Source organism: Salvelinus namaycush, chromosome 21 (genome assembly GCF_016432855.1).
Source record: "Salvelinus namaycush isolate Seneca chromosome 21, SaNama_1.0, whole genome shotgun sequence".
Lineage (NCBI taxonomy): Eukaryota > Metazoa > Chordata > Actinopteri > Salmoniformes > Salmonidae > Salvelinus > Salvelinus namaycush.
In genome coordinates, this window is record NC_052327.1 from 17,934,506 (window position 1) to 17,948,396 (window position 13,891).

At 43.2% G+C, this 13,891-nt stretch overlaps 1 protein-coding gene across 1 annotated transcript; it reads left to right on the forward strand.

The window, feature by feature from the left end:
• The first annotated feature begins 1,559 nt into the window (after positions 1–1,559).
• On the forward strand, positions 1,560–3,495 carry avpr1aa (arginine vasopressin receptor 1Aa). The gene is given in 3 exon segments (XM_039016850.1): positions 1,560–1,586; positions 1,588–2,509; positions 3,200–3,495. Coding segments are annotated over 3 exon segments (1,245 nt in total).
• The last annotated feature ends 10,396 nt before the right edge of the window (positions 3,496–13,891 follow it).

Below are 13,891 nucleotides of genomic sequence, written 5' to 3' on the forward strand. Positions count from 1 at the left end.
TGACCAACAAATGACTGTTGAATACCCACAGCAGTTTTTGTAATCCCTTTTCTGTGGCTGCAGTTGTTAATTGTGTTGGACATTTTTAGGGGTCACTTCAAAACCACACCTGCATCATAATAATTGTCAGGAAAAAGAGGAGTTCTAAACAATTGCACAATGACAAGACTCCGATACCAAACAAGGCTGGGGGGGGGGGGGGGGGGGTGAATAGGCACTGAGGGAGGTAGAGCAAGTGCAAGGTCGTACTTTGGTAAGAACAGCCAGAAAGTCTACAGAAAAAGAGGAAAGAGAGTTTGACAGAGAGAGCTAGAGGAATACTGTACCAACATCATAAAACAATACATCAGCACTTAGTACATATTTGTGAAAATACCATTTATGTCTGATTTCTTTATTCTCACATATCTATATTGAGGAGCATTCACACAGACTGTACAGCCCTCATGAAAGATCTGATATTGAAATATCATGCTTCTTTTTGGTTTTGTCCAGCTGAGAACCTTGTTAGGTCTTTGAAGTTGATTTCTGGCACAAGGTGGATTTGGATATTCATCTAACAAGTATTCACATAAAGAATTTCAACTTCAAGAGCACCAACAATCCAAGTTTAAACATAGCCACAATAACACAATTTATTTAAAGAGCATCGATTTTGACAAAGTTTAAACAGTTCATCAGTGTCTTGATTACTCAAAGCTAACCACAGCTGAGGTGAATTGAACTGCGTCAAAGCCATCATTCCTGCTTCCATTTCAACTGTTATTTATCTGTTAGTTAGTGTCACGTTCCTCATCAAGAAAACCAAAAATGTCGCTCAGCCGAGCCTCTTTCCGCCAGCTTCTCAGTAGATGAAAATAAACAGTTTACGCATTATGTGTAACTATAAGGCAATTTTCTGATTTCGTTCTGTATTCAATTCGTCAACAATTTGTAAAATGTCGTATCTTAATTATTGAGACAGTATTTTATACAAAAATCTGAGTAGGACTTGATTCGCTATCAGAGGTGTTAATAATAATGGAGAGGTGCATCCGTTACGCATTGCTTAATTGTTCAAGCTATTAAATGCCACGGGAAACATGAGTAAAATAATAGATTGGAAACAATAATAAATACATTTTATATTTGAAACTGTATTTTAGCAATCGAATGTTTTACATTTCGAATTTATTAACGATTAAAAAGTTACATAATTTGTTTGCGTAATTCCAAATCCAATGTGTTCATTTTGTCACACAAGACATTCATTTTCAAAGCTAGTCTTCAAAATATTAGAGGTTGTGGGCAGGCGATTTGGTGATGTTGAGGGTTGTGTCCAGTTTTGCGCAATATGACTGGCTGCCATATGATACAGAAGTGGGTATGGCTATAACAGCTCAGCGCGTGGTGGCTGAAATTTGATTCACGTTTAAAAGGCCCAGCAGCTCAGAAACCGAGAAGAGTTCGTTGGAGTCCTTTGTCCGTCAGCTTCAGGTAGCTCCTTATAAAGATAGGCACTCAAATCTACCCCTCTAGCACTGTAACTAGGGCCAAGGATCACACAGGGGGGCTGTGCTATGCACACTCCCATACATGCACTCCTCTCTTAACGGAGTCAACCAGTCTCTGGTTTTCAGTCCTACGAATGATCCGATGATGGGGATCCTTGGCAATGGCACCGTACTCCCGAACGGGAGCGATCCTTTTGGTAGAAACGAAGAGGTCGCAAAAATAGAGATAACGGTCCTGAGCATCACCTTTGTGGTGGCCGTGATTGGGAACGTCAGTGTCTTGCTGGCCATGTACAACACCAAGAAAAAGACTTCGAGAATGCACCTCTTCATCCGTCACCTTAGTATTGCTGACCTAGTGGTCGCCTTCTTTCAGGTCCTGCCGCAGATATGCTGGGAGATCACCTTTCGCTTCTACGGACCAGATTTCCTGTGCAGGATAGTGAAGCACCTCCAGGTGATGGGCATGTTCGCCTCCACCTACATGATGGTGATGATGACCCTGGACCGTTACATCGCCATCTGCCACCCTCTGAAAACCCTCCAGCAGCCCACCCAGAGGTCTTACATCATGATCATTAGCACCTGGATGAGTAGTCTGGTCCTCAGCATGCCACAGTACTTTATATTCTCCCTGAGTGAGATCAAGAACGGCTCGGAGGTCTACGACTGCTGGGGCCACTTCATAGAACCGTGGGGCGTAAAAGCATACATTACTTGGATAACCGTTGGCATCTTCCTCATCCCCGTGTTCATTCTGATGATATTCTACGGGTTCATCTGCCACAGCATATGGAAAAATATCAAGTATAAGACCAAGAAGACACCCGTGGGAGGTGCGTCTAAAAACGGTCTCATGGGCAAGAACTCCGTTAGCAGCGTCACCACTATATCCAGAGCGAAGTTGAGAACGGTCAAAATGACTTTTGTGATTGTTCTGGCGTACATTATTTGCTGGTCACCTTTCTTCATCGTACAGATGTGGTCGGTTTGGGATGAGAACTTCGCATGGGATGGTAAGGGACTTCAGTGTATTGGAAAAAATATTGGATTGCGCACACAAAATCAAAGGGTGAACTTTGATATAGAATAAATAACATGACGCACTGGGCACATAATGACTGAATCAACTTTGTTTCCACGTCATTTCCATGAGATATCTTCACTCAATGATCTCTCTCCCTCTACAAATAGCTACTGTGGAAGCCATAGTCTATATAAGGGGTTGCGCAAAACATTTGGTGATGTATCTATTCTGTGCCAAAATGTTAGGCCTATTGCTTTCATTCATTAACTGGGACGCATATTTTTTTCTATAAATGTCAATGAGAATTGACGAGGAGTAGGCTGCGTATACAGTTGAAGCAGTATAGAAATGAATCTATTTTTGTCTTGGATATAAATTCGAATTCTGCATAATCCTTTGAGCACTGAGCGCCCTGTATTAAAATACAGACTGTATAGAATCGAAATGAAATATAACAAAATAAGCATAACATATACGGTGTGCTGACATAAAATACGAAGTCATGTTATTAATATCAGGTGTTTAAATAGGCCTGTAGATCTGCCTGTAATTGATTGTGCCATGCAATTATGTAATGCCTACAAGCAAATGTTTTGTGAACTTCACTGCACCGTTGATTTCTACCCCAGCTATTGGACTAATTCTCTTTTGGTCATTTGCTTTTACCCTTTCCATCCAGATTCTGAGAACACGGCTGTCTCACTGTCCGCGCTCCTCGCGAGTCTTAACAGCTGCTGTAACCCGTGGATATACATGATCTTCAGCGGGCATCTCCTACACGACTTTACGCACTGTTTCCCGTGCTGTAATAATTTGCGCCACAAGTTCAAGAAAGAGGACTCTGACAGCAGTCTCCGGAGAAATACGATATTGAGTAAAATGACCAACCGGAGCCCAACATGCAGTTCGGGCACATGGAAAGACCCTGACAACTCGACCAAGTCCTCCGTTCCATCTATCCAAACGGAGACCTAACACAGCGCGTTAAAAGCACAAACACACGACAGCGATGAATTATAGTTAACTCTTATTGACTTGACAATTATACAACTTTCAAGGTACCACTTAAAACTGTTGAGATATTGACACTGATTGATTATTTCATGTGTCTCTAATATATATTTGTGATTATGAATTGGTTTTGGGGTTTATTGTCTGGTATGCCAGTCTTGATAACGTCAATTATAAACTACTATTGTTTATAATGACTTAATTAGGCTACGTCAGATCTGAATTTGAAAATGTATAGTGGAAAAGAAACAGATCATCTGAACATATTTAAATACCAACAGCCACAGCTATATCACCTGCGTTCTTTATTTTATTTTTTACTTCCTATAACATTCCACATTCCAGCGTCCTCTTTTCTATGTATTCTGAGTTGATGTGATCCAGCCTAGGAATTTCTACAGCAAAACCCAGACCACCAGAGTCCTCTTTTCTATGTATTCTGAGTTGATGTGATCCAGCCTAGGAATTTCTACAGCAAAACCCAGACCACTTCGTATGACAAATGACAGATCTGTGACCAAGATGCATGGATTAGATTATCACAGTCATGCTATTAAAAGTGAACACACTTTTTTTGATAACAGTTAAGGCTGCCTGCTGTTTGTTTGTGTGTGTGACTATGTGTTGGCCATATATGCCCAGTGAGCCCATCTCTCGGTGTGAAATTAAATACATTTGGCCCTGACTGGCCCTGACTGTTTACAAAGTAACAGAGGTGCCTGTCTGCCGGCCTGGTTGACTTCTACACAGACCATGGTGTGTTGTGGTCATAATGGCTCTTCCATTAGCCACGTCTTCTAGTAACCAAGAGGATCAGCTCTTTCAGGTGTCTGACCTTATTTTGTCACGTGTCTCCCAACTACTGTTTTGCATCCTGTTTTGCATCCTTGCATCCTTGTTTTTCAAGCCTGAACCAAAGATAAATGGATTCTGGATAAAAGCTGCATGTGTGTTGAAATCAGGATCTCAATTCTACCTCACATTGGACCATTTTTCACCCTTTTCTTCAGTGACTATTTCCCAAAACAATTCCCCAGAGCCTCGTAGCTCATAAATCTATGAGAAATCGTTTCTGCTGCATTTAGAACCCTTAAAAAATGACCTTAATCTAAATGTCCATTGGGACTTCATCATTAGTCATCTAGTTTATACAGTTCTCCAATGTCGTTAAGGCCGTCATTGTAGGTTGTCATTGTAAATAAAAATGTGTTCTTAACTGACTTGCCTAGTTAAAAAAAGGTTAAATATATATTAAAAAAAAAAAACTAGTTAAATCACTGGCCTTCGTGGCTGGAGCATCTGTGGACAATGTTGAGAGACCAGATGTGACTGTCTCCCTCAGCTTGAGAATAACTAACTGGTTGTGTTATGTACTATGTATGCATTAACCTCATCCCCATGGTATTTTCCTACAGAGAGAGAATTGTCTGAGATGAACTGTATATGAATGTATGTTTAGGGGGTGAAGTGAGTGAAATAGTAGGGGCCGTTTGAGAAGAAATAGAGCCTACTGTTCTGTATAAGCCATACTGTATATATATGTGTGTGTGTCACAGCTCCTCCCATATCCTCCACATCAGGCGGCAGGTGGTTAGAGTGTTGGACTAGTAACCGAAAGGTTGCAAGATCGAATCCCTGAGCCGACAAGGTAAGAAGTCTGTTGTTCTGTTCCTGAACAAGGCAACCCACTGTTCCTAGGCCGTCATTGAAAATAAGAATTCGTTCTTAACTGACTTGCCTAGTTAAATAAAGGTAAAAAAAAAAATCTGCAACATTTGAAAAAATACACCTTCCACAACATGGGCTAATGGTTAAAAACTCACACAGACATGCTTTTGGACACAGCCCACATTGTAACACACTACACAATTTGCTGTACATTTCATGCCAAGGTATTCTATAGGATGTGACTGACATTTCATTGCCAGACCAAATAAGAATGTACTAAAAGGAAAATACTGACGTAGAATATAAAATCTCAAGTAAAGGTTTTCCAATTTGTAGATACAGAATATACTATACAACTGGAATGTATGTTTCTATAGAACACGTGTTTTGCCAATGTTGAAGTTATCTATATGAATCATTTATGTAAAGGTGTGTAATGTGACTTTGTATCTATTTACTCTTGCTTGTACACATTGTAAAGACAATACATATCGCCGAAAATATAAAGTAAATATTCTATACAAAATAAGTAATGTCTCTGTCTCTTTTTAAAATAAGTAGCAAAGGAGACACTTTTTGTATACTCAGGAGAAGGGGAACACTGATGTGTCTGAAATGGCACCCTATTCCCTATAGTGGACTGCTTTTGACCAGGGCCCATAGGGCTCAAAATTAGGTCTAAAGTTGGCTAGTCCCCTATATAAGGAAAAGGATTAGTGGTGTGCGGGTCGGTTGTTTGTTCACCCGCACCCCAACCACCCGACTATATGTGATAAAGTGAAAATCTGAGGCTCGCACCCGAACCTAACCCTGAAATATAGAAAATGTGCTATACAGTCAGAGATTGCAGAACTATTTTTTTGACGGGCCTTTTAGATAGGCCTATGTTTCTGCTTAATCAACTTGTCTATAATACAGTAGGCCTATGTTTCTGCTTAATCAACTTGTCTATAATACAGTAGGCCTATGTTTCTGCTTAATCAACTTGTCTATAATACAGTAGGCCTATGTTTCTGCTTAATCAACTTGTCTATAATACAGTAGGCCTATGTTTCTGCTTAATCAACTTGTCTATAATACAGTAGGCCTATGTTTCTGCTTAATCAACTTGTCTATAATACAGTAGGCCTATGTTTCTGCTTAATCAACTTGTCTATAATACAGTAGGCCTATGCAGCTGTGAAAACAATGTTTTACTCTATGGGGTTGAAACAGGCTACTGTCAGCTTTTATGTTGCTGATAAAGATAGAACCATTACAGACTGTGACAAACCGAGTATTAATTCTCTCAAGATGTTGAAATAAATAAATAAATCATATTTCGCCACTCCTTTTCCCAAGAAAAAATCGACATTTGGTGTACCATTTTACTGCAAGAAATGCTTTATTCTGTAGGAGTTAATATTAGGCTATATTAGGCAATGACCTGGTATTTTGAAGTACTCTTGTGACTGTTGCATTTGTATAGCACCTCACAATCATCACAAATAACTTCAAATCTTTATCAAACATTATGCTACTGTTCTGGTCCTCTCTCCTATTTATTTTCAACCCTCAATTTGCCTCAGTTCATCAATGTTAACTTTTTCTGCCCACGTTCCTAAAAGCATTTGGTAATTGGCGTCTATTCGGCGAGTGTAGGGTAAAGCTTAGAATAAGGGCTATGCACGAATGCCAGATAAAAATAATGAAATAAAAGCCTCAGTGTAGCCTATAGATACGAATTGCACAAGAATGTTACATTTATGGATTTTTATATATTGTTTCTCTTCGTTCAACACCAGGCTACACAATTTGGAAAATACTGATGTAAAATATAAAATCTCAAGTAGTTTTCCAATTTGTATATACAGAATGTACTGTACATCTGTAATGTATGTTTCTATAGAACACATGTCAGTGTTGAAGCCAGCCACCTGCTCTTCGTACACACATTTCATGACCCTAAACCCACCTGTCTCGCAGATATAACCACAGCAACTTTGTCTCGGGCCCTACAACACCCGTGCCAAAATATCCTCCTAACCATGGTTTCTCTGGATTTTTACTTACAGTGCCTTCGGAAAGTGTTCAGATCCCTTGACTTTTTCCAAATTTTGTTATGATACAGCCTTATTCTAAAATGGATACAAAACAAATCCACATCAATCTACACACAATAACCCATAAAGACAAAGCAAAAACAGGTTTTAATACATTTTTGCTAATTTATTTCAAATAAAACAATGAAAATCACATTTACATAAGTATTCAGACCCTTTACTCAGAACTTCGTTGAAGAACCTTTGGCAGCGATAACTGCCTTGAGTCTTCTAGGGTATGATGCTACAAGCTTGTCACACCTGTATTTGGGGAGTTTCTGCCATTCTTCTCTGCAGATCCTCTCAAGCTCTGTCAGGTTGGAGGTGGAGCGTCGCTCCACAGCTATTTTCTGGTCTCTCCAGAGAAGTTCGATTGTGTTCTAGGCTGGGCTCTGGCTGGGCCACTCAAGGACATTCAGAGACTTGTCCCGAATCCACTCCTGCGTTATCTTGGCTGTGTGCTTAGGGTCACTGTTCTGTTGGAAGGTGAACCTTCGCCCCAGTCTCAGGTCCTGAGCGCTCTGGAGCAGATTTTCATCAAGGATCTCTGTACATTGCTCCGTTCATCTTTGCCTCGATCCTGACTAGTCTCCCAGTCCCTGCCGCTGAACAACATCCCCACAGCATGATGCTGCCACCACCATGCTTCACCGTAGGTACGGTGCCAGGTTTCCTCCAGACGTGACACTTGATCTGTAATTTGTCATCTGACACTCTACGGACAATTCCTTCGAGCTGAAAGCTTGGTTTTTGCTTTGACATGCTCTGTCAACTATTGGACCTAATAGACAGGTGTGTGCCTTTCCAAATCATGTCCAATCAAGTTGTACAAACATCCCAAGGATGATCAATGGAAACAGGATGCACCTGAGTTCAATTTCGAGTCTCATAGCAAAGAGTCGTTTGATAAAATAGTTATGAAATAATGTTGTGACGTAGAAGTCCGTCACTGGCTGCGGGCAGCATTTGGTTCTTTAACGCACACACATTCATCACTCCTCCCTGCTCCGTTATAAGATAAGTTAACAATGTGGGTCGACACACAAATTAACTTCTGTCTTGGTACATACATTTCACACTTGTCAGTGTTCATATTTAAGATATGCAATATTTATTATACTTATCAATGTTGTGGATGAGCGCTTTGTTTGTTTGTTCTGTTCCTCTCTCCATCTCGGTAGTTTCCGGGTATGCTGGAAAAGGACCCGAGCTAAGGGAATTGGGCTGACTTTATAGTGCCTGTCCCAAATGGCTCATTAATGTAAATGGGCATATTGAAAGATACTGTCAGTAGTGATGTAATGTTGTGATATTGTTTAAAACACGTGTTGCAATGTATATCCTTTAGTATGTTAAGTTAATGGAAAATGTAGGTTTGACTAGGTAATTGCTTAATTAATTAGTGTTAATTGTTCTGAGGGGAGGGGCTAGCCCTACAAAAGGAGCCTCTCTTTCAGTTCATAGAGAGGCATTTTGGATCGAGCTGTGGATGGGGCAGCATTGTTTTTAAGCTGTCCCATAAGGTAGACATTTGATGGCAGTACTGTTGTTTTTGTTCCGGAATCACCTTGTAAATAAACACCTTTGCACAGAAGAACTTTTGCGGCTCCGCCATCTTTTTATTTTGATAGAGGTTAACATAACATTTACAACATTACATCACTACTGACTACTGATGAGCCATTTGGGACAGGCACTATAAAGTCAGCCCAATCCCTTAGCTCGGGTCCTTTTCCAGCATACCCGGAAGCTACCGAGATGGAGAGAGAGAGGAACAGAACAAACAAACAAAGCGCTCATCCACAACATTGATAAGTATAATAAATATTGCAGATCTCAAATATGAACACTGACAAGTGTGAAATGTATGTACTAAGACAGAAGTTAATTTGTGTGTCGACCCACATTGTTAACTTATCTTATAATGGAGCAGGGAGGAGTGATGAATGTGTGTGTGCGTTAACGAACCAAATGCTGCCCGCGGCCAGTGACGGACTTCTACGTCACATTACCTTCCTCCTCTCCTGAAGCGACCAGGTTCGGGAGCCTTGATAGGTAGTCCGCCGTGACGTTTTCTTTTCCTGCCTTGTGTCGAACACAGAACCTGAAGGGCTGGAGCTTCAGATACCACCTGGTCACAGGAGAATTCTGTTCCTTCATGGTCTGGATCCAGGTCAGGGCTCTGTGGTCCGTGTGCAGGTCAAATTCCCTCCCAAGGAGGTAGTAACGGAGGCTATCTGGTGCCCGCCAGGCACTCCTTCTCGATTGTTGAATACCTGGTTTGCCTGGGCAACAGCTTCCGACTCAGGTACAGAAGTTCCTCTTTCTCTTCCCAGGCCTTGAGAAGGTTCACATTGTAGGTTTGCTTCTTCTTACCCTTGTCCGGGTGCAGCACCTCGTAGGTCACCGGGCCCATCTTCCTCCCGATTAGGTACGGTCCTTGCCATTGCGCAAGGAGCTTGCTGGTAGACGAGGGAAGGAGGAGCAGGACTTTCTGTCCTGGTGACTTTCTTCTTCCAGGTGAGCCAGTATGACTTCTGCTCGTTCTTTCCATGCCTCTGTGACCCCAGTCGACTCATCCTCTTCTTCTACTCTGCGAACCAGAAAGGACTTTCCCTTGGAGAGTTCCTCTTTCTCCTCCCAGGCCTTGAGAAGGTTCACATGGTAGGTTTGCTTCTCCTTACCCTTGTCCGGGTGCAGCACCTCGTAGGTCACCGGGCCCATCTTCCTCCCGATTAGGTACGGCCCTTGCCACTGCGCAAGGAGCTTGTTAGTAGACGAGGGAAGGAGGAGCAGGACTTTCTGTCCTGGCTCAAACTCTCTGTGGCGAGCGTGCTGGTCATAACCTCTCTTCTGGGCCTTCTGGGCTTGCTGAAGGTTTGCCCTAGCTTCCTCTCGGTACCGCTCCAACCTGTCTCGCATCTGGAGGACGTACTGGACAATCCCCTGTCCTGAGGTAGCTACTGGGGAACCTTCCCAGCACTTCTTCAGCAGATCCAGTGGTCCTTGCACTGGCCATCCATAGAGGAGTTCGAATGGCGAGAAACCTGTCTGCCTGAGGCACCTCCCTGTAAGCAAAAAGCAGAAAGGGTAACCACTTATCCCAGTCTTTACCAGTGTCATCCACAAACTTCCTCAGCATGTTCTTGAGCGTTTGATTGAATCTCTCTACGAGCCCATCCGTTTGGGGATGGTAGGGAGTGGTCCTCAAGCCTTTAATGCCCAGCTGTCGGTGGAGTTCAACCATCAGTCGCGAGGTGAAGTTTGTCCCTTGGTCCGTCAGGATTTCATCTGGGATTCCTACACGAGAGAAGAGCTGAACAAGAGCACTGATTATTTTTGGAGTGGTTATGGAACGGAGTGGGAAGGCTTCTGGGAACCGGGTGGCATAGTCACAGATCACCAATATATACTTGTAACCTTGCATTGTTTTAAGCTGTCCCATAAGGTAGACGTTTGATGGCAGTACTGTTGTTTTTGTTCCGGAATCACCTTGTAAATAAACACCTTTGCACAGAATAACTTTTGCGGCTCCGCCATCTTTTTATTTTGATAGAGGTTAGGTTTTCCAGTTTAGCCTTCTGGCCTACTCTACATGACATATGGTGGCAGTGATGGGATTGCGCAATGGCAAGGACCGTACCTAATCGGGAGGAAGATGGGCCCGGTGACCTACGAGGTGCTGCACCCGGACAAGGGTAAGAAGAAGCAAACCTACCATGTGAACCTTCTCAAGGCCTGGGAGGAGAAAGAGGAACTCTCCAAGGGAAAGTCCTTTCTGGTCCGCAGAGTAGAAGAAGAGGATGAGTCGGATGGGGTCACAGAGGCATGGAAAGAACGAGCGAAGGTCATATTGGCTCACCTAGAAGAAAACAAGCAAGATGAGCTGAAGCAGCTGTTTGGCAAGTATCCGGCCCTCTTCAGTCAGAGACCAGGAAGAACCAAAGTCCTAGAACACGTCATTCGTTTGAAGCCTGGCCAGAACCCTGTCCGCCAGCATCCTTACCGTGTGCCTGAGAGGCTGGTAGTAGCCCTCAAGGAAGAGGTCCACACCATGATAGAAATGGATGTTGTCGAGCCATCTTCAAGTGAATGGAGCAGCCCTATTGTCATTGTCCCAAAGAAGGATGGCTCTTTGCGCGTCTGCATGGACTTCCGTAAGGTGAATGCCATCTCCCAGTTTGATGCTGTGCTGCTTACTTGGACGACGTGGTGATCTACAGCCACTCCTGGGTGGAGCACATACAGCATCTTAGCAGAGTCCTGGGGAAGATCCATGATGCAGGCCTCACACTTAACCTCCTGAAGTGTGAGTGGGCGAAACAGGAGACAAAGTACCTGGGTTACCAGCTGGGTAAGGGTGAAGTTCGGCCTCAGGTGGACAAAGTGGAGTCCATCAGGAACAGCCCTCAACCCAGAACCAAGACACAGGTGAAGTCCTTCCTAGGTCTGGCAGGGTGGTACCGGAGATTCATTCCGCAGTTTTCGACCATCGCTGTCCCTCTGACCAACCTCACTTCAAAGGTGGCCAGCAACCCTGTGAAGTGGACTGAGGAGTGTGAAGAAGCCTTCATGATACTGAAAAACCGACTGTGCTCATTCCCTGTTCTCCAGACCCCTGATTTTCAGAAGAGATTTCTTGTGCAGGTGGACACTTCGGCTGTGGGAATTGGAGCTGTACTGGCCCAAGGGGAGCCAGGAGAAGAGCTTCCCGTGCTTTACCTGAGTCGGAAGCTGTTGCCCAGGGAAACCAGGTATTCTACAATCGAGAAGGAGTGCCTGGCTATAAAGTGGGCCCTAGATAGCCTCCGTTACTACCTTCTTGGGAGGGAATTTGACCTGCACACGGACCACAGAGCACTGACCTGGATCCAGACCATGAAGGACCGAAATTCTCGTGTGACCAGGTGGTATCTGGAGCTCCAGCCCTTCAGGTTCTGTGTCCGTCACAAGGCAGGAAAAGAAAACGTCACGGCGGACTACCTATCAAGGCTCCCGAACCTGGTCGCGTCAGGAGAGGAGGAAGGTAATGTGACGTAGAAGTCCGTCACTGGCCGCGGGCAGCATTTGGTTCTTTAACGCACGCACACATTCATCACTCCTCCCTGCTCCGTTATAAGATAAGTTAACAATGTGGGTCGACACACAAATTAACTTCTGTCTTGGTACATACATTTCACACTTGTCAGTGTTCATATTTAAGATATGCAATATTTATTATACTTATCAATGTTGTGGATGAGCGCTTTGTTTGTTTGTTCTGTTCCTCTCTCTCTCCATCTCGGTAGCTTCCGGGTATGCTGGAAAAGGACCCGAGCTAAGGGAATTGGGCTGACTTTATAGTGCCTGTCCCAAATGGCTCATTAATGTAAATGGGCATATTGAAAGATACTGTCAGTAGTGATGTAATGTTGTGATATTGTTTAAAACACGTGTTGCAATGTATATCCTTTAGTATGTTAAGTTAATGGAAAATGTAGGTTTGACTAGGTAATTGCTTAATTAATTAGTGTTAATTGTTCTGAGGGGAGGGGCTAGCCCTACAAAAGGAGCCTCTCTTTCAGTTCATGAGGGGGGCATTTTGGATCGAGCTGTGGATGGGGCAGCATTGTTTTTAAGCTGTCCCATAAGGTAGACGTTTGATGGCAGTACTGTTGTTTTTGTTCCGGAATCACCTTGTAAATAAACACCTTTGCACAGAAGAACTTTTGCGGCTCCGCCATCTTTTTATTTTGATAGAGGTTAGGTTTTCCAGTTTAGCCTTCTGGCCTACTCTACGTGACAAATGTATTTCTGTTTGAAACTTTTTATAAATTTGCAAACATTTAAAAAAAAACTGGTTTTGTACATACAGTGCATTCAGGAAGTATTCAGACCCCATTACTTATTCACATTTTGTTACGTTACATCCTTATTCTGTAATGGATAATTCCCCCCTCATCAGTCTACACACAACACCCCATAATGACAAAGCAAAAACTGTTTTTTTGAAATATTTGCAGATTTATAAAAAAGTAAAAACAGACATATCACATTTGTATAATTATTCAGGCCCTTTACTCAGTACTTTGTTGAAGCAGCTTTGGCAGCGATTACAGCCTCAAGTCTTCTTGGGTATGATGCTACAAGCTTGGGACACCTGTATTTGGGGAGTTTCTGCTTCTCTGCATATCCTCTCAAGCTCTGTCAGGTTGAATGGGGAGTGTCGATGCACAGCTATTTTCAGGTCTCTCCAGAGATGTTAGATCGGATTCAAGTCCGGGCTCCGGCTGGGCCACTCAAGGACATTCAGATACCTGTCCTGAAGCCAATCCTGCGTTGTTTTGGCTATGTGTTTAGGGTTGTTGTCCTGTTGGAAGGTGAACCTTCGCCCCCAGTCTGAGGTGCTGAGCACTCTGGTCTGGTTTCATTAGACAAGAGAAACTTGTTTCTGATGGTCTGAGAGGCCTTTTACTGAGGAGTGGCTTCCATCTGGCCACTCTACCATAAAGGGCTGATTGGTGGACCAAGGCCCTCTCCCCCAATTGCTCAGTTTGGCCGGGGAGCCAGCTCTAGGAAGAGTCCAATCAATTGAATTTACCACAGGTGGACTCCAATCAAGTTGTAGCAAC